The 24,686-nt window shown below is 42.2% G+C and overlaps 1 protein-coding gene across 2 annotated transcripts; it reads left to right on the plus strand.

Moving 5' to 3' along the window:
- The first annotated feature begins 3,760 nt into the window (after positions 1–3,760).
- On the plus strand, positions 3,761–22,834 carry PGM1 (phosphoglucomutase 1). Of its 2 annotated transcripts, none has more exons than XM_053470027.1 (11): positions 3,761–4,071; positions 13,879–14,041; positions 14,593–14,739; positions 15,191–15,316; positions 15,598–15,788; positions 16,451–16,605; positions 17,923–18,038; positions 20,041–20,176; positions 20,287–20,470; positions 20,719–20,853; positions 22,323–22,834. In XM_053470027.1, the coding sequence occupies exons 1-11, from the start codon at positions 3,826–3,828 to the stop codon at positions 22,410–22,412; spliced, it is 1,689 nt and encodes a 562-aa protein (XP_053326002.1). In that variant the 5' UTR covers positions 3,761–3,825; the 3' UTR covers positions 22,413–22,834. The 2 variants fall into 2 exon arrangements, with proteins under 2 accessions (XP_053326002.1, XP_053326001.1); XM_053470026.1 differs by lacking the exon at positions 3,761–4,071 and adding an exon at positions 12,206–12,478.
- The last annotated feature ends 1,852 nt before the right edge of the window (positions 22,835–24,686 follow it).

Raw genomic sequence — 24,686 nt, forward strand, 5'->3', positions numbered from 1 at the left:
AGGGGTTAAAGGTGCTGTTCCACTGTTAAAAAATGAATGGCTCTCCTTAAAACGCTAAGCAAACAAACCTTAGTATCTCTCTCATTCCAAAGCTCCTGAAGATTAAAAACAACAAAGTGACGTCTCAGTTGCTATGACAACAGCTCCTACTAATTTAGTGTCCCCGGCAAAAACTCTTGAAATTTCCCATGAGCCAGGAATGATTTCAGTAAGAAAGATGTTCTGATGCCGCATTTAGAGCTCCCCAGAGATTCAGCAAAACAAGTGGAACGGCACCTTTAAAACAATTTATTTGCCTGCATAATTTTTTTTTTCAAAGTCCATTTTTTAAATTTTTTATTTAAATCATAATTATTGCCAAAGATTTTTTTTTTGTACAATTATATGTTGGGGTTTTACTAATGTTTGCAGGGACTAGATAATGATGATTGTCCAAAAAGACTTTTTCCCACTTAATTTCTATTTTTACGATTTATTGAATTAAAAGCACACTGTTTGGTAAAATTACACATTTTTATGTATTTTATTATTAACCATTGATGGTAAAGTATCTCTGATTATAAATGTTATGAGTTTGATCTTTGGCTTTCACTCGATGAACCAAGTTTAATTCAGCAGCTGGGATCATTCTTCACGGTGAGAGCAGTAAAGATACGGATTCCGCTATTAAAGATGCTGTTCCACTTAGACAAAACATAGCAGATCTGTCATATTTTCATTTATTTCTTTACATCTGATTGCTTAATCACATAAAAGCCACGTGGGTTTTTTTTTTGTGTCATGTGACAATAAGGTGTTCCCGACCAAAATTCTAAACGAGGCAAAATTTCACATTTCAAAGAATTATTTCTCGGAAGGATTTGGGAATTCAAAAGTACTAAAAAAGACGTTTCCAGTGCTGCGTTTAGTTATAAAAATACTTTTAATTGAAATTCCTGTTGAAAATGCCCCAAGGAAGGCCTGGCTGCCTTATCAAAGTGAGGAAGCGCGTACAGAATAGGTGATCGGCCCCTCAGTGGGTCTGTGATCTCCCCCGCCAGCCCGTTTACATTCTGAAGGCTCGGCAGACCGCATTATGACATGGAACGCACAGGTATGATGTCTTTGATGGCGTCATGGCGGCTGGGGTTGTTCCGGGGTAAAAGTAAATGCACCGCTGGGAGCAAAGACTGCATAACTAATAAGTTCCTTGTCTGAACCTCATCTCCCTTCTCCCCAAACCTCCACTTTGCGAGCCAATCAGCTGCCACCAAACGGGAGGATTAACTTAACGGTTAAAATCCCGTAACGGTTATTGGGGGGCCGCTGCTCGCAATCGCAAAGAAATGGTTAAATGATCAGAGAAATCACAATTTCTGGAACGTGGCAGATCCACCATGACGTAAACCAATAGGATGCTCTCCGGCAGCCATTGGACTCCAACTCCTACGATCCTTATCCATCTGTTTCCGGCTGCTAGAGATTAAAATCAGGATTTATTTCATTGAATCCAAATACATGGAGCGAGATATTATTCAGCGAGCGGACCCCGTGTATTTATTTAACCTTCTCAGACCGCAGCCGATGCTAAATTTGTCACGAATGCCCTCTGTGCTGTCTGTGGCTGTAATATTATCCGGCCCTCGAAATGTCAGCGCTGAGTCCGGGATCACCCACCAACTACATCAGATACACATCATTTATATACATCAGATATACATCATTTATATACATCAGATATACATCATTTATATACATCAGATATACATCATTTATATACATCAGATACACATCATTTATATACATCAGATACACATCATTTATATACATCAGATATACATCATTTATTTCTCTTTTAAATTCTGGAGTTTCATGGAAAAGAGAACATACGGGTATCGCCGGGATCCTGTCTGATACTAAGTAACTATTTCACAGAAGGCAGACCCGGCAAGGGCAGCGAGTAGATACGGCTTAATCTTACCTCAACCTTATTTTTTCTTCTACAGAGTCCGGACACGTACATGACGGGGTTAAAAGGGATCTCCCACCATTATTTTTTATTCCTAGTATAAGATTAAACATTTTCAAAAATCTTGTAGTTTTTGCCCCATAATATAATGTTTTCAGGCAGCTGCATATCAGCCGTTTGTATGACTCTCGCTCTGTTATCTGACCCCCGATCTACTAAACCCCCCGACTCCTTATCATACTGCCTGTGGGGAACAATAGAATGGCTCGGTCTCAATCACCCAGCTGGACTCTCTGACTAATGAAAGTTTATGGAGGAACGGACTTCATTGGCATCGCCATAAAGCATCAACTCAGTGCGGTGATTGAGCCGGGAAAGTCACCCAAAATATCACATGACCGACAGCAACGGCGGCTCCAGGTCTGCAGATAAAGGGAGTTTATTGGAGGAAAATGCATATTTATCAGTAACAGCTAAAGACTTGAAGGCATCATCGGAACCGGTTAACATCACTTCATAAGTCTACGACACGCGAAACATTTAACAGGCGTGGAGTCCATGGCAGGACACAACAGAGCTTGCCAAAGAGCACCGTGACTTTCCACCACGCTACCGGGAATGTATGCTGTAAACATGTCACCGCGTGCACACATGAGAACATCATGCCAATGGTGGAGGGGGCATCATGAAGTTGGGGCTGCTCTATTGTGTTTGCTTCCCGTTATCAAGAGGACAATGACAACGTGACAACGACAATGACAACGTCAGGCCGCCAGCTGAAGCTCAGTAGAAGTTGCAGCAGGACGATGACCCCAAACATCAGTCAAATTCAATCCGCCGCCCATCAGATGCTGCTGACCTCGAGAGCCGTTCCCACCGGACATCCCGGGAACACGGCCGAGATTACGCAGCTCTGTGCGGAATAACGTCCTAACGTTCCTCCTGAACACATAATTATTTATTGTTTTATATACCACCATCATATTCCGTAGCGCTGTACAATGGGTAGACAGGACACGACAAGTAGCATGTAACATAACAAATTGACCACAAGTGAGTTATAAGGATAAGATGGTATATGATTGGGCGAGGTTATAAAGGTGTATTATATAATATTATAGGGATCTCTGCATGGAGCATTATATATATATATTAGGATAAGATGGTATATGATTGGGCGAGGTTATAAAGGTGTATTATATAATATTATAGGGATCTCTGCATGGAGCATTATATATATATATTAGGATTAGATGGTATATGATTGGGTGGGGTTATAAAGATGTATAATATAATAATATAGGGATCTCTGCATGGAGCATTATATATATATATTAGGATTAGATGGTATATGATTGGGCGAGGTTATAAAGGTGTATTATATAATATTATAGGGATCTCTGCATGGAGCATTACATATATATAAGGATAAGATGGTATATGATTGGGTGGGGTTATAAAGGTGTATTATATAATATAGGGGTTCGGTGCCGGGTATGTACTGCGCTGCGGTATATGTTGGCACCTTGTGTCAGGACGTGCAGTCCGTGCCTGCGGCCAGGGGGCGGTGCTGCGGCCCTTACTAGAGATATATCCGCCAGTGGATGGGCCTGGCTTGTTGACACCCATTGCTCCGCCCCGTCCACATCTACTGGCATAGTCTGATACTTGTAACCGCTCCCCTAGCCTAGGGCTCCGCCCAGTGACACCTAGTACCCGCCCTCTGCCCAGACACACCTACTGTCCTAGCCTGTGATTCCGGTTGCCCCCTCCCCTTAGCATCCTTTGCCCCACCCCCTGTCAGCCTCCGTCCCAGCCCCTACCGGCCGAGCTCAGTGTTCGTGCCCCGGGTTGTCAGTGTCCTTTTACCCGGCAAGATGGTGCAGATAGTTCACGTGAAGAGCCAGCCCTACCCGGACCAGAAGCCGGGCACCAGCGGGCTGCGGAAGCGGGTCACCGTGTTCCAGGAGCGGCCGCACTACACCGAGAACTTCGTTCAGAGCATCATCTCCTGCACCGAGCCCGGGGAGCGGCAGGACGGGACGCTGGTGGTCGGCGGGGACGGCCGCTACTACATGAAGGAGGCCATCCAGATCATCATCCGGATAGCGGCCGCAAACGGGGTAAGTGGGAGACACAGGCGGCCGGTGCGCGTTATATATCCGAATATATACAGTGCATGAACGGGACGTGTCCGCAAAGAGTGTATACATACATTCACACGTACATACACACATATATACATATATATACACACACACACATACATACATACATACATACATACATACATACATACATACATACATACATATACAATACATCTAGGCATACTGCACGCAAACAGTGCGTGGACATATCCAGTCCGTATACAACATATATATATATATATATATATATAGACACACCCACTGTGTCCGGGCAGCATGCAGTCTGTATAGGATACACACAGCGACAGCACATGAACAGGTAGTCCATGTATACAGTATGGCCCCCGAGTGTCCCCTCCGCTCTTACACTTAGTACATGGACTGTCCCTGAGTACAAAGGGTAACTGTCTGTAAATAAAGAGGATCAGAACCTCTCTGACTGTCACCGAGCGCACAGGGGGTCTCTCTGACTGTCGCTGAGCGCACAGGGGGGTCTCTCTGACTGTCGCTGAGCGCACAGGGGGGTCTCTCTGACTGTCACTGAGCGCACAGGGGGTCTCTCTGACTGTCACTGAGCGCACAGGGGGTCTCTCTGACTGTCACTGAGCGCACAGGGGGTCTCTCTGACTGTCGCTGAGCGCACAGGGGGTCTCTCTGACTGTCACTGAGCACACAGGGGGTCTCTCTGGCTGTCACTGAGCACACAGGGGGTCTCTCTGACTCCCTGTACCAGTTATTCGTCACCATACAATCCCCTCATATAGTGACAGCCGCCCTGTGCGCTGTGACTGTCACTACACAGGTTTCCCCGCTGTCACTGCACGGGGTGTGACTGTCATTATATACAGGGTGTGTGTCACTGTACATGGGGTGTCTGTAAGTAACCGCGGGGTGACCCGTGTAACGGTGATGGTCACCCACCAGCCGCCTGCCGCTGACCCCCCATCTGAGTCCCGTACTAAAACCTGACATACAACGTATAACTTCCTCCACTACTTATAGGGTTAATCCTTTACAAACCTCCTCCGGCACTCTGCGGGTTAAACCCAACCAGTCCTTCATATGGAAGGCATTACCATCTCTAGTCATTCAAGGGTTAATGCCCCCCCACCCCAAAGGGTTTAAACTTCCTGTGTAATGATTCATTACTGGTAGGGCCCGGCTGGTACTGGTTATACTGGGGAGATGGTTTATATTTTGTGTCCCAGTGGACTCTTTACTGGGGGTCCCTATAGTCTGATCAGCGAACCCCCCGCGGCCTGCATGCTGTATCTGCGCATGGAGAGAATGACAAGGCCTCCTATCTGCCAATCTAATTATGGGCGTCCTGAAGGCTATGCAGGTTGTGGGGCCCCTGGGCCCAAGGAATCCCCCCCCCACCCCCTCCACACTACTACAGGGAATGGGCATGAGATGCGAATTTACTATATCATGTAAGGAAGTTTTATTTTACTGAGAAGGTGGTAGATAAGTGGAGCAGCCTCCCAGCAGAGGTGGCAGCGGGTAATACAGTGAGCGTATTAAACATGCATGGGATAGACATACGGCTCCTGAATCTAAGACGAGACCAACGACTGATTAAGGGAAAAACAGGCAGACTAGATGGGCCGAAAGGGGCCGATCTGCAGCCAGGTTCTAGGTTTCTATGGAGACATCCGCCTCCTAGCAGCCACTTCAGTTAATCTCTAAACAACGTCTCTCGGGGCCTTTTTTCAGCGCGTGACCTTTTACCGCTGCTCCCTTGCGCTGCTCGTTGCCGAGACCCCAGAAGTCTGCGCTCCTCGCCCCGCAATTTCAATCAAATCCCAGAGACTTCCCCACCCCCGCCCTGACCTTGCAGCGCCCTTGCTTTGGACCTTATAAAGCCCTGTGACATTTGCGGTGACCCCCCTGGAATCCCGCGCTCTCGCCTTTCAGCTCGCCTGGCTTTTCAGCTCATCCTTAACTTAGACCAGAATTAAAAAAACATTTTCTGTATTGATTTCTGTATCGCCGTCGTATACCGCGGCGACGTACAACAGGAGCTCCGTTATTTATATCCCGTTACCGGCTTCTGTCACTCGTTTTTAAACGGAGCCTCTACTTCAAAGACGCGACCGAGAACTGATCAAGGTTTAGACGGCCTAATGAGAGTGATCTGCTGTACAATTCTATGTGCAGAGAGTGGTAGATAAGTGGAACAGCCTCCCAGCAGAGGTGGTAGAGGGTAATACAGTGAGGGGATTAAACATGCATGGGATAGACATACGGCTCCTGACGACTGATTAAGGTTTGAGTCTTTACAGCAGGAGAAACGGGCGACTAGACGGGGGCCGGATGGGGCCGATCTGCTGGCGGAGGTTTTATTAGTGGTTACGATGTTCACATCAGGAAATATTCTGTTTACTTCCTGTTTGTTACTTTGTGTTGAAATTGTGTCTTTGTGGTTTGATTGCGTTTTAAGAGGACAGTTTAATGTCCTTGGCAGCCCATAGAAGAATGCGCATCAAAGTCCTCTGTGAGTAACCCTCACCCTCCATGAGTAACCCTCACCCTCCGTGAGTAACCCTCACCCTCTGTGAGTAACCCTCACCCTCTGTGAGTACTTTATGGATTCTTGCCTGATGCACAAGCTGCAGCCCTGCTGCACAAGCTGCAGTCCTCCTTTACGATTGGACGTTTCTTGCCACTGATTGGCTGCTTGGAGATCCCCCCCCCGTGATTGTATTCGTTTCCGTGGGAGATCTTCCTGCTCCCTTTACAGCCAATCAGTGTTGCGACAAAAAAGGGACAACGGAGGGGGCTTTATACTGCAGCTTCTACTTAAGATAAGTCATTTATTGCAATACAAGAAGAGGCGAAGGAGTGGAGCTCCGGAAAAAGGAAGTGGTTGGTGGAGAAAGTAGAGAGGCATTTAGAGAGTGAATGTGAGTGAATGAGAATGAGTGAATGAGAATGTGTGTGAGTGTAAGAAATCCTCCGAATTTCGTCCGAACCAAACAGTCTATTCTGTACACGTTTAACCCTTCGATGTGTCTGATCTCTCTCCCTGCCCCCCAGATTATTTGCCTTACAGGAGATGGAAAGCATCGTAATACACGGTTTGCCTCCGCAGCCATCCTGCCCCTGCGCTGCCTGCACTGCACTTCCTGGGGCAGCAGATGGGGGCATCTTTTACTTGCTTGCTGGGGCTGCCCCTTTGGGTTTGTACGTCGCGCAGGAAGCGTTATATTCTACGCCAGGTTGTTTTTTATGTATTTATTACTTTTTAGGTGTTTTTTCTCCGAGGTGCCGTCTGCTGCATTCCGTCGCAGTGATTTCCGCTTATTTTCTGTAGCATAAAAAAAATGTATGTTTTCAGATCAGGCCCGGACTGGCCGCGGGGCAAGGTGAATTTCACCTTGTGGAGGGGTCCCTGGGGGGCACTTTTATTCTGTATATAGTGCACAACGTTTGCGCTGTTTTTTTTTTCCCCCACGTGCATCTTTTTTTGGGATTTTTGAAATGGTTTTGTTAATTCAAAAAGCGCCATTATTTCCATGCACCGAAATGTCACGACTTCTGGCACGTTTTTATCCCCCCCACCCTCAACACATCGGTGAATCGGTGAATACACGCCATGATCCCCCAAACGCTGAGCTGAAAAGCTTGCAATCTATTATAAACAGACAAATCAATAATCACAAACCTCCCCAAACTCACAGAACACAATAGAATAAAAAAATACTAAAGTGCAAAGAAATCTAAATTAAAAAAAATATTAAAAGGATTTACCCCTCTAAATTAAGACGCGAGACGCCTTCAGCGTATATATATATACATATAATATAATATAATGTGATATATATAATATAATGTGATGTGATAAATATAATATAATATAATGTGATATATAGATATATATATAATATAATGTGATATATATAACATAATATAATGTGATATATAGATATATATATATAATATATAATATAATGTGATATATAGATATATATATATAATTATAATATAATGTGTGATATGATGTCATATGATATGTGATACGGATATATTACCCAAGGATTGCAGTCACATCAGATATGTGGATGTCACCCAAAACAAATCCCTTCCGATTGGATCGAGAGGACATGAAACGCAAGCTCAATACCACATTTTGATAGAATTTTTTTTTTTTTTTTTTTTTTTTACATATAATGTAAGTGATCCCCCCGCAGTAAAAGTATAAACGTCATGAAATAGCCAAAGAAATTAAAAAAAAAAAATTGGCGCTTTTGCACTTCAAGGCGTCTCTCATCTCAATTTAAAGGGTTAAATCCTTTTATAGATGTTTTTTTTATTTGGAATTTGTTTATTTTACACTTTAGTCCTTTTTTTCTGTGTAGGGAGAGTCGCGCTGTAAACATGGCTGCTAGGTGGACGGCGCTCACACATAACCGCCTTTTCGTTCTCCGTATACAATATTTCGCACTGTTTAACGGCCAAAACAAACAGGACTTTCTCCTTTGGGAGCGACGGCTGAGAGAGAGACTCGCGAGTCCCCACCTCGGGATCACAGAATAAAATGAGAGATTTTTTTTATTTTAAAGGGAGGCTTTAATGCATTCCGCAGCTGTGGGGTCCCTTTAAATTTCCATGTTGTAAATGGATGGGGGGGGCTGAGGATACCCCCCCTATAAATATTTGCCCCATTCCCTGCCCCCCAGGTATGTTTCGTGCAGGAGATGTCTTCAGCAAACACTACGCAAGGGGTCTGTGCGGAAAGCACAGTCATTGGTTTCAGTGGGAGCGCGTTCTCGTTGCTGATTGGCTGCTTTAAGAAGGGGGTACAATGCGGGCGGCGCAGTAGGGCAGGGGTGGTAATTCCTCCGATTCAGCGTGACTTGGCGCTGCTCGTTTGGCTCTGGTCTGAATGGTCGTTCTAATCCCTGAATGTTTAACATTCACCGCACCTTCCTACAAATTAACTCTGCGCTGCTGCTGCTCGTTCACCTGACGTGACCTCGCGATCTCACCGGGGGCCGGACGGGAAACGCGTTTACAGCTTACCTTTATTCACATTTTGTTTTAATGGAATTAATTTATAAAAAAAAAAAAACTAAATAAAAATAAAAGATCCAAACTAGAAACAGAACCTGCCGGCAGATCGGCCCCCATTCGGCCCCCGTCTAGTCGCCCGTTTCTCCTGCTGTAAAGATTCAAACCTTAATCAGTCGTTGGTCTCGTCTTAGATTCAGGAGCCGTATGTCTATCCCACGCATGTTTAATACCCTCACTGTATTACCCTCTACCACTTCTGCTGGGAGGCTGTTCCACTTATCTACCACCCTCTTAGTGAAGTAAGAGAGATCTAGAAGATATAAACTCCAATCCAGCGTCCCAGTCGCAGCTGGAAACGTTTCTTCTGAACCAACGTCTTTTCTAACCCCATTTATTTTAATGATCTTATCTATATTTTCTGCGCGACCAGATGGTCCGATGGAATTAGCGGCAGTGGCTGATTGTTCATGGAAAGACCAGTAAGCAGGTTCCTGAGTTATCTCTTATTCTTTGTTGAGGGATCTGGATATAAAAAATTGTAAGATTGTAAGCTCTTGTGAGCCGGGCCTGGGACTGGAAGAAGCGCAGCAGGAATTGTGGGCGCTATATAAAACATAAAAAAAAAAATCAACGTTATATTAAACAGAAATACCGGTTATCGGCCACACGAGGGAGCCCTTTCACTGGCAGTATTTTGCGACTTTTCTTTTCTAAGAAAACCATTTTCAAGAAATTCCCATAGAAATGTAGCCTTTATTTTGATGCAAAGACCAAAACTTTACCTTCAACGTCAATCCAGCATATTTCATATCAAAATCTAGACTTTTGATTTCTGAGAATCGTGTTTGATGGGATTTTTAAAATTCTGGAATTTTGGCCAAAAATTGACACCGGTTACCAGAAATGAATTAATTTGTAGTAAGAATGTATCAACCAATTTTTACATTTTAAAAAAAAAAAAAAATTTGAGTATAAAAATATTAAATAAAGCGATTTCTTTCATTCTGTAAATACTGCTGCCGTGGGATATATACTGGATTTTTTGGCTGTACGTGCCTGGGCCAAGAGCCGTTATCATGAAAAAATTATATATAAATATATATTAATGTGTGTGTGTGTATAATATATATATATATGTGTATGTGTGTATATTTTTATATATATATAATATATATATGTGTGTGTGTATAATATATAGTTATGTGTGTGTGTGTGTGTGTGTATTATATGTGTGTGTATAATATATATATATGTGTATGTGTGTATATTTTTATATATATATAATATATATATGTGTGTGTGTATAATATATAGATATGTGTGTGTGTGTGTGTTATATGTGTGTGTATAATATATATAGATGTGTGTGTGTGTGTGTATAGTATATATATATGTGTGTATATTTTTATATATATATATAAAATCTCTTTAAATGGCCGAGCGGAGTAAAGTTGTGACCTTAAAATTAGAAAGGCTAATGATACTGAACTTGGAAACGCGGCACAGAGTCCTCCGTGTATCCTGGACATTGGAGATGATAAAGGTCGTATTACAGGGAAGGGGAAACAGGTGCTCCCCTCCCAACAACATGGTTGCTTCTAAATCCCCATACCTCCCAACTGTCCAGTGCTCTGAAAGGGCAGTCCTGATTTTCAGGCACTATCCCACTTATGCAGGATCTCCCGTTACCGCCAAGGGAGCTGTAGAAGGAATGGAGGTCTGTGACCTCCCGAGTGGCCACCTTGTTACTTTGGAGCCATGCGGGGGCTCTTTGGGTAAGGTCGGTGTTTGGTTTTGCCTCCAGACCTCCCTTACAAAGGGGTCTCTGCTGGAACGCTTGGAATGTTGGGGGATATCCCCCTCTTATAGTTGATAGGAGGTCCCCATCTAAACCCTACTTAATTCATCATATTCTCTCTTTAAAATAATCGAGAAGCCTTCTAAACGCTCGGGAAAGTGCTGGCGGTGCCGGGGGGCCACATTAAGCCACGCGATGGCCGATTTTAATGCATTTTGGGGAAAAAAATCACATGCTCCTATTCACATAATAACAATAATCCGATAAATTTACTTTAGGATTTTCATCGTATTTGTGAACTCGAAATGGTTTTCAGAAGGACGCGTTGCCCACCTCTCAGGGTCAAACCTTCCACGCACGGAGGACCTGGTTAAATTAGGAGGTCGAGAACCCAACGGATATTTTTAACCCTGTGGATATATAAACCTAAGCGAGAGCTCGGGTTAATTGGGGAGGACTGAGCCGCTCGAGAACACCGCGGTACAGGTGCGGCGATCGGGAATCCAATGCCAAGGAATCCCCCCCCGGCTCGGAGTCAGCGCGTCCCACGAGAGAGGGCAGAGGATTTATTTATAGTCTCCCATCCAATGATACGCGAAGAATCCCCTCGACTTCCTCTAAGTTTGCAAGTTACAAAAATAGAATCTCGCGATCTGGAAAGGACAAAATGTATACAAAACCCCTGCTAGCGCTTCCCGCGTCGGACGCGACCTTCTGAGGTTACTGCTGATATTATTTCTTCCCTCTCGATCCGGTAATCGGGGAGGCACAGGTGCAAAAAAAAAAAGGAGCTGAGCGCGCAGAACTAAGCCTGGCAAAGAGTCAGAGCGAGCTGGAGAACCCAGACATTCTAATCGCTCGTTACCGGTCTGCCTCGCAATCGAGGAAAATTCCGAGCGGAATCCATCGAACCGCCGAAGATTATCGGCCTCCGAGGCTTCTCTGCGCTGAAAGTCTCTCGTTTCTTTCGCCAAGGTGTACGGCGGAGTGCGATGTATAGGTTTGAACGTATTTTCCTCCCGTGACAGTGATCGCTTCGGACAAGTGTAAGAAAAACTTCTTCAGTTACAGAAACCACATTGGACTCGCCGTCGAGAGAGTTATTTTTGGTCTCCCCTCTGCCTCGCCAAATCTCTTACCGGTGGATTTGACATAAGCTGCTCTTCAAAACTGAATTTCTTTCATTTTTATTTGTTGAGACACTTCTTGAATTTATTTATTTTTAATTTTTTTTCTTAATTTTATTTTATTTTTTTTTTTTTTATTATTTTTTTCTTTCTCCATTTTCGGCCCCCATGCGTTAAAGAAATGGAGGACAGTCCTCTTCCTTTGTTGACGTTGCCGACTATTTCCTACTATGACCAGAAACCGGGAACCAGCGGACTCCGAAAGAAGACGTTTTATTTCGAAGCGAAGATTAACTACCTGCAGAATTTCATCCAGAGCATTTTTTCTTCCATAGACTTAAGGGATCGTCAGGGATCTACCATGGTTGTCGGGGGCGATGGTAGATATTTTAATAGATCCGCAATAGAAATAATAGTGCAAATGGCAGCTGCGAATGGGGTTGGTATATAACGTACCTCTGCTTATGTTACCTGTATGCTTATCCAAATTAAACTCTTTGACTGCCAGGAGAATAATATATATATAAATATATATAATGTATATTTCATGTAGTACCCACATTTTTAATTTTTATTTTTTTTTCAAAAATTCTAAAAAAAAAAAAAATTAATTATTTTGTGGATTTTTTTTTATTTTAGACGAATTATTTGTCTAAATTTCTTGGATTATGTTCATTAGATATAGTAATTTTTATTTTTTTTTAAATGAGATTTTATCATTTTACGTTAGAATTTGTGTGATTTCAGAGGTTAACACCTCTGTCTCTTCTGGTGAATGTGACTCCCCCATATAAAGGATTTTTTATTTTGTTTTTCTTTGTGAGTTATAGTTTTAGTGCGTGTAATATTTTGAAACAAATGGTTGAAATGTAATTTAGAAAGTAATATTTCGAGTGGAACAGTAATGTAAGGAGATTGTGGTTGTAATTCTTTGGGGAAATAATTGGAGTCGGAGGAAAAAAAAGTGCTTTTTTTTTTTTTCTTTCTTCAGTAAAGTTGGCAGTGGGATAATATGAAAATCGGTTTGCTTGATTCTAAAATTAGAGCTAATTAGGCTATGATGTCACTTTTGTGTCTTAATTAGATATTTTGTGCCTCCAAGAAGACTTAGATATGATGTCATAGCATTCTGACACTTAAATGATAGAACCCCACGTCGCGTTTTTCCGAAACAAGGGTCGTTTCTACCAATTTATTTGTTTCTGCTCAGGGCGATGTTTATTTTTTAAACGCTGTTTTGTAAATTTTTGTATTTTTATGTATTATCATGGAGATTCTATGTTTCTATGCACTTTAAATTTATACCAAAAATTTCTAAGACCCAACTGCAAGCATTAATAGTTTAAATATTTTTTTAGTAAAAGGTATTTTTTGTTTGTATGAAGATCATTGATTTTTTTTTTTTGTCATTTTATTTGTATTATTTATTTATTTTTTTACTGGTGGCTTCCCATTCGTCTGCTAACGCCGCCACGGTATATGTGTCGATGTTTTTGCAATGGGAACCAATCAATGAACAGCTCGTGTCTTTACTGTCAAATGGGCATCATTGCTACTCAATTGCCCGTTTCACTCCTAAGAGGGGCAGTTTGGTTTTAGGGGGTGTGGCTGGGGGTGGGGTTTACATGACTTTTTATGTGATTTTGTGAACTATCGATAGTGAGGCCTTTAGAATAAACCATAGGAATCTAAAACAAGAAGAAGAGCTTTAATTTTGTGAGAAATCTGGCCACTTATAATTAAAAATTTCATTTAAAAGTTTTGCGGCACTTAGGCTTTTTTTTATTTAATTTTTTAAATATTTAGTTTGTTTATTGTGCTTTTTCTCTTGTGTTTTAGATCGGGCGCTTGGTTATTGGGAAGGACGGAATTCTGTCCACGCCGGCCGTGTCCTGCATCATCAGAAAGATAAAAGCCATCGGCGGGATAATCCTAACGGCCAGTCACAACCCCGGCGGCCCTAATGGGGACTTCGGAATTAAGTTCAATACATCAAACGGAGGTGAGAAAGACTTAGAAATCAGACGGGTTGCGGAGACGGTAAAAACCTCACAGAAAATTGGAACGATTTTTTTTTTTCTTTTTTGAACTTTTTTTTTTTGTATATTTCTATAAATATTGATTTTACCTGAAATGACAAATTTAAGAAATTATTTTTGTTTATAATCGCAGCTCAAATCCAGGAAAAGCAACGCACATCCCATCGGTTCTGAGGTCTCTCCTCCCATCAATTCTAACAAATCTGTGATAAGGAGAAACGATCAATTCCTCTAATCGCCTATTTTAAAATCACAAAATTCTATCCTCCCAGCTTCATTCAAAACTCTATAAACCATATTTTACCATTTTGCGTGTTTAATATCGTCCTTAATATATTCAGCGTTTGCAAAAGTTTGTCACCAAAGCGTGCTTTTAACTTATTGATTATATTAATATATATATAAATATATATATATATATATATATATATATATATATATATATATATATATACATACATAAATAAATATACATAAATACATTTATTTTTAACACATTTCTGTTCCGATACAGGCCCGGCTCCCGAGGCCATCACTGACAAGATCTTCCAGATCAGCAAAACCATCGAAGAATACGCTATCTGCCCTGATCTTAACGTGGATTTGGGAACGATTGGAAAACAACAGTTTGATTTGGAGAACAAATTCAAGCCATTTACAGGTTAAAACAATAATAATAATAAAAAAATGAGAATAATCCTTAATATTTTATATTTTACACGAAAAGTTTTAAGATTTTTTTTTTAATAATTATGTCTTCATATATATATAGGTCACAGATATTATTATTATTATTATTATTATTATTATTATTATTATTATTAATATTATATATATTTCTAAATTCCTGTTTTATATTCATATAACTTTTATTATAATGGAGGTGGTTAGAGGTCGGAGGTCGGGAAGGGGGGGGGTGTCATATCCAGCGCCCGCATTGGCCTTTTTTTTCCTGGAAATGTTACGTTTTACGTGCTGATCGTGTAAAGTGCTGCCCCCTGCAGGGCGTGGGAGGTATAACTAAGTAATTGAGTCTCCCATTCTTTTATAGTTTGGTTTAACCCCAAACTTTTGCCCCGTTACTTTTTATTTTTCCGTGGTTTCTGTTGCAGTGGAGATCGTGGATTCCGTGGAAGCCTACGCAAACATGCTGAGAAATATCTTTGATTTCAGTGCCTTAAAAGAGCTGCTTTCTGGGCAAAATCGGCTGAAAATCCGAATTGATGCGATGCACGGAGGTAATGTTCGGGTAATGAATAAACCGGGAAAGAAAAATCGGTTTCTTTTACAAATCCGACGCTGGCCTTGAGTTCGCCGTTCTACGTTTCCGTACACAAAATAAGTATTCACAGGTTAAAAAAAGAGATATTAGAAACCCCCTGTCTTAATAAATTCATATTTATTACTTTATCATTGAATTCATTATTAAGGTTTATTTTTTTCGTCTATCACAGTAATCAGTATGAAAATGTCTTTTTTTAATTTTATTTTTTATTGTTTTTTGTAATTGCCGAACCAGTCGTCGGTCCGTACGTGAAGAAAATTCTGTGCGAGGAGCTTGGCGCGCCCGCCAATTCCGCCGTGAACTGCATCCCGCTGGAAGACTTCGGAGGTCATCATCCGGACCCTAACTTAACGTACGCGTCCGAGCTGGTGGAAACCATGAAAACCGGAGAGCATGACTTTGGAGCCGCTTTCGACGGGGATGGGGTAAGATCGCACTTTATTTAACCCCTTAAGGACAACGGGTTGCCCTAAAACCCATTAAGGACAATGCATTGGTCGTGAAGGGGTTAAAATTTCCTCTTTTTAATAAAGATTAATAAAGATATTTGTGTTAGAATCTTGGGGGGACTCCATATGAAGAAACATTATTATTATTATTTATATAGCGCCAACAATTCCCGCTGCGCCTCTTACAGTCCCTACATTCAAAGGGTCTAAGACAACTAGAACTCTCAGACTGACATACATTGGGTAAAGAGGACCCGGCTCGCAAGAGCTTACAATCTAGAGGCAGTAACCTTAATGTGCCTTCAGAAAATGTGACAATAAATGTAACTCTGATCTCATTTTGCCCCCCTTTGCCTCAATATTTGTGATAATAGCTTTAGAAAGGGCCAGAAACAATCTGTAGCGCTAGAGTCTCACGCTCTGTCCGCTAAAACAATGCGGGGAGAGAACAGGAAGCGGCTTCCAACTTCCTGCTTGGGCCGACCAATTGGATTCCAATGCAGTCTGTGCTGAGGGATCATGGGAAGTGGAGGGAAATTAGCATGAAACGCCCTGATCGTGCCATTTGTGTCCATTCCCCTCCCCTCGGGGGCATGAAGCATATTGAGAATTTATTGCCCCTCTGTGTTGTTTTTTAGGATCGTAACATGATACTCGGCAAGAACGCTTTCTTCGTTAACCCATCGGACTCCGTGGCTGTCATCGCAGCCAATATTTTCAGTATTCCCTACTTCCAGCAAACCGGCGTTCGCGGCTTCGCGAGGAGCATGCCGACGAGCGGGGCTCTGGACAGGTATGGATGATCCGTACATCGTAGGGACCCTCGCAGCAAACATTTACATCAATTTGATTTGTGTTTCTTTTGTGTGTCTTATCCTTAGAAATGTCCGTATTAACCCCTTAATGACAAAGCCTGTACACGTACGGGCTCAAAATGCATTGTTTTCAATGGGTTTAGGGACCGCCCATTGTCCTTAAGGGGTTAATATAAGTTTAGGTATTCGCTTGTAGCGGCTCCAGTCCCGTTTTCAAGTACCTTCCAAAGTAGTTATTGTGGCTGGAAAATCAGCCATTTCTCATTTAAGCTCCGCCCCCAGCTGCCTCTCCTGAGACTAGGAAGCATACTTAAGTATGCTTCCTGCACATGCTCAGTAGCACCCCCATTAAAGTCAATGGAAGCTCAGCTCACATTTAAATAGAGGGGAGTAGCAAAAGCCAACTTCATGTATTCTATCCAGGGATTGATGTTCAACCAACATACATGGGATTGGCTCCTATTGATGGGAGTTTAGCTTTTATTATCATCAGTGAGGGCGTTAGCAGGAAGTGTACTTAAGTATGCTTCCCGTTCACACTTCCTGGTTTCCGTAGAGGTAGTCGGGGAGGAATAAACTGAGACAAAAATCTAATTTTCTATTTTCGTTGGCTAAAGAACGTATATCCCAATATTCCCATGGGGGTAAAATACACCGGAGTCCATCCAAAATGGACTCTGATATGCGTTAGAAAACAGCGTTTTGGGGTTTTATGCTCTAAGAAAGATCTGTTATAGCGAGAACAGGTGTCTTAATGACACGTCATGGGATGACTGCATTATTATTCCTCCCCATGCCGGCTTTAAGGGATGGAGGCTTGATTATGATTTAAAACACGAGTATTAAAAATCACCTGACGAAAGCAATGGAAGATATAAGGCTTTGGTGTCTCGACATTTTTTATATCAATATATTATTTTTTTGTATATTTTTTTTCTGCTAAATTCCAAAAACTAATTAGTTTGGGTTTCTGCTCTTTTTACATTAAAAAAAATGTATATAAAGATGAAATAGACTCTGTTTCCCTCCTCGCACTTTATAATCCATCCCCATGGCAACATAAAAACAAAGCTTTTGGTGAAGAAAACAGAATTTAGGCTTCATAAGTCCATAAAACATATAAAAGAAAGCGTATACTGCCAGCACCAAGGAGGTGTAAGAAACATTTTTCTTCGCAAAAAAACCCAGGGCCAAAATATAAAATCTGGCGTTTAATTGCGATCATTTCTTTTTTTAATAGCGCTAGCGGAGCCGTGAAAACCATAATCCAGCATTTTAATTTTGTTCTTTTAAAGAGTGGCAAAAGCTACAAAGATCGCTTTATACGAAACCCCGACCGGGTGGAAATTCTTCGGAAATTTAATGGACGCGGGAAAGCTGTCCCTCTGCGGAGAGGAGAGTTTTGGAACCGGTGAGTGACGGGGGGGTTTCCAGAATTTAATCAAATTTTTTTTTTTTTTTTTTATGTTATTATAATGATTTTGTTTTATGCAGCGCTGCACGAGAGTCTGAAAACCGCCTGTAAACATTTATTTAAAGGGGAAGTCCCATACATAACACCCTCCCCAGAGCTGTATGGAGTAATAACACCCCCAGTAATGTCGGTCGGTGACAAAAACCGGGTCTTATCCCATTTTGTCCCAATAAACCCCCTTTATCTGCAGCCCTGGAGCCGCCGTTGCTGTCAGTCATGTGATATTGGGGGTGATTTTCCCGGCTCAAACCCCACACTGAGCTGATGCTTTATGGCGATGCTAATGAAGTCCATTCCTCCATAGACTTTCATTAGTCAGAGAGTCCAGCTGGGTGATTGAGACCGAGCCATTCTATTGTTCCCCAGGCACTATGATAAGGAGTCAGGGGGGGGGTTGTCTAGTAGATTGAGCGACGCAGATGTCTAATATGCAGATTCCTGAAAACATTACATGATGCAAAAACTAGAAATAGAAAATTAGAACTCTAATCTCGGATGACTTAAGTGCAGCCGATGCCTTGATATGCCCCGTGTGAAGCATATGTAATAGGTGGGATTTATTCAATGTGGCCCTTCTGACTGAGCTATACATTGTGCAGGGCCAGCTCGGCCCTGGGATGTTCCTGTTATGATGCATAGATAATTATTTTAGTGAATAAACCCTAATGACTCGCTCGTCGCTCACCTTTTAATTATTATATTTGCCCCCCCCTTTTTTTGCCTAATTCCTCCAACTCCTACAACATATGAAGCTTTAGTGGAGCAAATAAAATATATATATATTATTACTTATTGTTTTATATAGCGCTATCAAATTCCATAGCGCTGTACAATGGGTAGACAGGACATAAGTAGTATGTAACATAACAATATATATATATGTACGTATATAGTGTGTGTAGGTGATTTAAAATTCTAATTATGTAGCAGCACACAGCTTTTGGTCTGGAACGGAATCTCGCCCCCCCCCCCTTTTTTTTTATTTTTAATTTTTTTTTTTTTGCAGTAAGTTCTGTAAAAGTTGGCAGAGTCTGACATTTCTTCGTTTTAAATACATTGTAATATATGAATGTAACCGGAATAAATGAGTAGCTGACAAGAGGCTTACCGCACACTTCCCTTCCTACAGAGACGTTTCGTTTTGGACTTTTAAATAAACATTTTATTTGGCGACAGCGTTTTGGAATTCTGTTATTTTTAACAGATGTATAATTTAAAATTCAGCATTTTATACGGAATATTATCCCGGCCAAGCATCGTATCTGACACGGGCCGGGTGCTTATATTTCACAACGACCCAGTTAAGATTGGAGGAGATTTGAAATAATTGTGCTGCATATCCTTTTTTTTTATTTTTTTTTAAATTTAATTTTTATTTTCTTATTTCCAGGAAAATTTTATTTGACTCTTGAGGACTTTTTTTTCCCTGATATGATGTCATATTACAGTCTATATAATAGGAAATATGAAATTACTGAAAGGGGTTTATTAACTTCTTAATAAATGAATTTTATATGGGAAAAAAAAAAAAACACTGCGAAAAGTTCAAGAATGTGTTAAAAGTTCTGGAATTTTCAGCCTCTGCATTTAACGGACTTTTCTGTGATTTGAGCCAATCGGAATACAGCCTTGAATCCGGATCACGATCAGCGAGCCCTCATCAGAATTAAGTACCCCCAGTGGGGTATAAACTGTATACGTCGGTAATATTGTGCTGAGGGCGCTGGAGTAAGGAAGAGGATAGGGTAATAGAGATAACAAAACAAAAATCTTAAAATTCAATACATTTAGGAAAAAGCATATGAACAAAATCATAAAAAAATCCTGGTGATAATAACAAGGGTTAATACCGCGATTAATATCTAAGATATCGGATGCCGTGCAGCCAACGCGTTTCGCGGCTTCTTTTCGCGCATGTTAAAATGAAATATCTTCGCAGGTTCCGATCACATCCGAGAGAAAGACGGACTTTGGGCTGTCCTCGCCTGGCTGTCCATCGTTGCCGTGCGCAAGCAAAGCGTGGAGGACATCTTAAAAGACCACTGGCAAAAATACGGCCGCAATTTCTTCACCAGGTGAGCCGTGGGAAAGACCCGGCGTCCCGTCCGTCTTCCCTCCCCGAGCGTTGGTGTCTTGGTCCTCCTTGAGCTTCTGAGAGCTTGTTGTGGTCCACTCTGTCTGGTAGGTACGACTACGAGGAGGTCGATGCAGACGGAGCCAATAAGATGATGAAGGACCTGGAAGCCTTGATGTTTGACCGCTCCTTCGTCGGACAGAAGCTCTCCGTCGGAGATAAAGTTTACACGGTGGAGAAAGCCGACAACTTCGAATATAGCGACCCCGTTGACGGAAGTATCTCCAGGAACCAGGTGAGAGGCCCAGGGGTCGGGAATGGGGATCGTAGCGTTCTTGGCATTGAGTGGGAAATGGGTGAGGAGCGGCTCTTCTGTGAGTGTCCGTGTTGGAGTGTTGGCGTTTCAGGCTGGGCATTGCCTGAAACCATCAGAAAAGTCCACTCATTCCAGTCTTATGACATCACCGGCATAAACTTGGAGTCCTCGGCTAGCTTTCCAGAGGAAGCCGAGGTTACTGAAGCCCCTACTTATCTTTTTTTTAGGGATTAAGACTTATCTTCACCGATGGATCCCGGATCATCTTCAGACTGAGCGGTACAGGAAGTGCCGGCGCGACCGTCCGGCTCTACATAGACAGCTACGAGAAGGACGCCCCCAAAATATACGAAGACCCCCAGGTAACATCCGCGATAACTGACCGATACCATACAGTCACCGCTGGCGGTCTATACCGACCGGCCGCTCATTGCTTACGGTAAACCTTCTGGCAAAGTGCTGCCCCCTGCGGTTTGTGAAATGAACCAACACGCAGAACCGCATGGGTTATACATCCCACATACTGCAGGGGGCAGCGCTGTGCATGTGAAACGTATGGCTTTCCCAAAACAAAGATGGCCGCCCTGCGAGTGACTCTTTGGAAGTAAAAGAATTCTCTTTTTTTTCTTCTCGTACCCACAAATTAAAGCAAAATATTTTAATACTAGTAATTTGTTTATAAATGCGGTTAACCCTTCAGGGGCCAAAGCCTACTTGCCCCCTGCCCCCCCCCCCGAACATCTGTTGTGCACCGGGGTCTGCGTGCGCTTCGTTTAATTTCTGCTCGGAAACACTCGAATCCTAACGAGTTCCTAATTTTTAATGTTTTTCTTATGTTGTAAAGCTTTCGCCTGCGTGCCAGCGCGACGTTTAAATTCCTCCCCGTGTTCTGCTGTGGGTTTTGGCTCGGCTCCCCTTTCCTGTCATCTTTAAACTGCTCTGACGCGCACGCCACGGGGCGCAGTAAAACTCCGGCTCACCCCCCACGCTCTGGATCTTAATTTTAACAACCCGGAGAACTCCAGCCACGTTTCTTAGCCTTCGATACGGCGTAGGACGGGGGGGGGGAGAAATAGTGCGTGTGCGAGCGTGAGTGTATGTGGGACACGGACCAATTCCCCCCATAATGCCCCTGCCTTGTTAACACGTGTCTGCCGCAGACTCTTGTATACACAGCTGGGGGGGGGGCAGATCATTTCCCGGCAGTCGGTTTGATTGCTTTCAGCCCTTCACAGTTCAGTGGCAAACCGTTGCACAACGCTGCGGTATATGACGGCGCCATGGAACTCAATACAGGATAACCAGCCACGCGCCGTGTACTTTTTTTATGGTTATTCCAAGGATCCGGGGATGATGCGGAACGCTCGGCCAGGCAGCTACTTCATGGTTGGGAAGCCTCTTGTTATAAGGAACGTTTATTGATATAGCGCCGGCAGATTCCGTAGCGCTGTTACGATATAGGCACGGTAAAAATCAATAACGGGGAAACCGACCATGCGCAAACTGGCTATAAAATTCACACACGGGAAGACCGGTGCAAAAGGAAAAGACCTGACCTGACCTTGTGAGCTTGCAATCTATTAGAGGGAATGAGAGAACCCAACAATGTACTCCAATTATAAAACCTTAACACGACCTGATTACACGAACAGAAATATACTTTTTTAAAGTATGTTTAAAGAATGAAAAAAAAAATATAATAAAATATTAATAAATATATATATATTATATTATTGATATATATTTTTTCCCCTCCCGATCGTTGTGATCGTATCGTGTTTCTGTAGAATTCCTTAATGTCTGATTATTTCTTTCTCTTTATATTTTGCAGGTCATGTTGGCCCCGCTTATCACCATCGCACTTAAGATTTCAAAGCTTCAGGAACGGACGGGGCGCACGTCTCCGACCGTCATCACGTAAACCGCGAGCCGGAACTCGGTGTCATCGCGCAACCCCCCCCCCCTGTGTAATCCCCGCCGACCGTCTCTCATCATGCCCGCCATTAATACAAATCAATGAAAATACAAATGATTGGAAAGTAGTTTGCGGCTGCGTCTCTATTTTTCTAACTCTCTCCGTTACCGTCTCTTTACCCGTACCGATCGGTTATCTTTATAATGCATACACCGTACGTAACGTAGCTGTAGATAGGATGTCAACCAGTGTATGAAGGGGTTAATATCCATAGGTCAAAGTGCTAGCGGGGGGGGGACTTTCGGGACTGTGTAGCAGATTCCTTAAATAAATCGCTGACTGGAAGTAGAAACGCGTCGGGAGCCGCCTCGGTAGCAAAATTACAAAAAATGAATAAAAGGCGTCTGACGGCGATTAAAATAACGAAATCTTATTATTTGCATTGCAGACGTAAAGATTTTTTTCATATTTTTCAAAAGTTTTTTTTTTTTGCCATAATTTTCAAAAAAGTTGAAAAAGGTGTTTTTTTAACATATTTTTAAATCAGATTTTACGTGACCACAAAACCTCTAGTTTTCTTTGTTTTAGTCTCCTATGTAAAGTTCCGATTCTCTGCTTTCACCCTGTGTGTCTGCCGTGGGAGCCGTCATCTTACCTTCCCAGCAAGATCCGCGGAATTATTCCACCCCATTAAGTTCTCTCTCCTCTATTAAGTTGCTGTTTGGTGCAGGCAGCCTTTGTAAGGGTTTTGGGGGAGAAGGGAGAGAACTCAAATTAATTAGATAATTCTAGTTTTACCGACCTTTTCCATAGACTACTGCTTGAGTTTAAATGGCCTGTTATATCGCAGACAGCCCTAACAGCTTTTTAACTGTCAAAAAGATGTAAAACTTTAATGTAAAAATTTTATTAACATTTTTTCAGAAGAGGTCATAATCCAAAACTAGAGGGTCAGAGGCTTGGATGGAATGAAAGGAAGTTTTACTGAGAGGGTGGATAAGTGGAACAGCCTCCCAGCAGAAGTGGTAGAGGGTAAGACAGTGAGGGTATTAAACATGCATGGGATAGGCATACGGCTCCTGAATCTAAGACGAGACCAACGACTGATTAAGGTTTGAGTCTTTACAGCAGGAGAAACGGGAGACTAGACAGGGGCCGAATGGGGGCCGATCTGCCGTGGAATTATTTTCCGAGCTATAAATGTTTATTTGATTATTTCCAGTAGGTGGCGCCGTCTTCAAACATTAGGGTGGAAAAAGTAAATAGAAGTTGAATGAATTGCAGCACCGAGAGACCCAGAATTGGCTCATTCTATATAAAATAGATTAATACAAAAAATAATAATTCTTCAAAAACCGTTTCTTCAAGCTTTTGCTAATTTGTCTGCATCGAGTAAACGTGAGCACAAACACACCGACCAACTTTATTTAGTGGACACTCAATCAAATCCGTTGGCCAAAGTCCAGGCTGTAATGAATGGTGTTTCTCCCGAACCTAATCCCTGACTGATGACATCATACGTCGCCCTAACAGCACGTTACTATAATACCAACCCCCCCCATCATTCGAAATGTAACGTTCCAAATATTTAAAAAAAAAAATTGGCTTCCAATCCAAACTTATTAAACAAGGTCCTATTCAGTTATCAAGAAGGGCCACCTTGTGAAAATGTTGCACTAATTTGACCTCTTGGCTTCCACCGACGCCATTCAACCATGGAGTCGAATATCCACGTTTTTCCTGAAGGATTAAGGATTTTCAGGCTTGAGAGAATTCTACGATTTTGACGCAACTTGGTCTTTTTTAAAAGTATTTTTCCACCATTTTTCTCGGGTTTCTGAGTGGTTTTGGTTTTTATTACACACACTTTTTTTTCCTTTGGTTTTCCCTTTTCTTTTTTTCCCTTTTTCTTTTCCTTCATTTTTCTTAAAAAAAAAAAATAAAATAAAAAAAAAAAGACTATGGCATCAGTACGAGGGTAAGAACGCAGTTACGGTGTCAGTGCCTGAAACCCAATTCCAAGTGTAGTCGACGCAGCAGAAGTAACAGTTTCCAAGTTTCCTCTTCTACGTTAACATCGTCCAGCTGCCTGACGAAGACGCGAGAGAAACGATCCAACGTCTCGGCAAAAACAACAACCGATATTCCAGACGTTGTGTTTCCACATCGGGTGTCGCAGGTGGGACTTTTATCTCATGTCGGCCAAACACAAGATATGGATTTAGTTTTTCTTATATCATCAAAAAATGGCCAAAAAAATAGTAAAAATAAATGAAAAAA

The sequence above is a fragment of the Spea bombifrons genome, chromosome 6, assembly GCF_027358695.1.
Source record: "Spea bombifrons isolate aSpeBom1 chromosome 6, aSpeBom1.2.pri, whole genome shotgun sequence".
NCBI lineage: Eukaryota > Metazoa > Chordata > Amphibia > Anura > Pelobatidae > Spea > Spea bombifrons.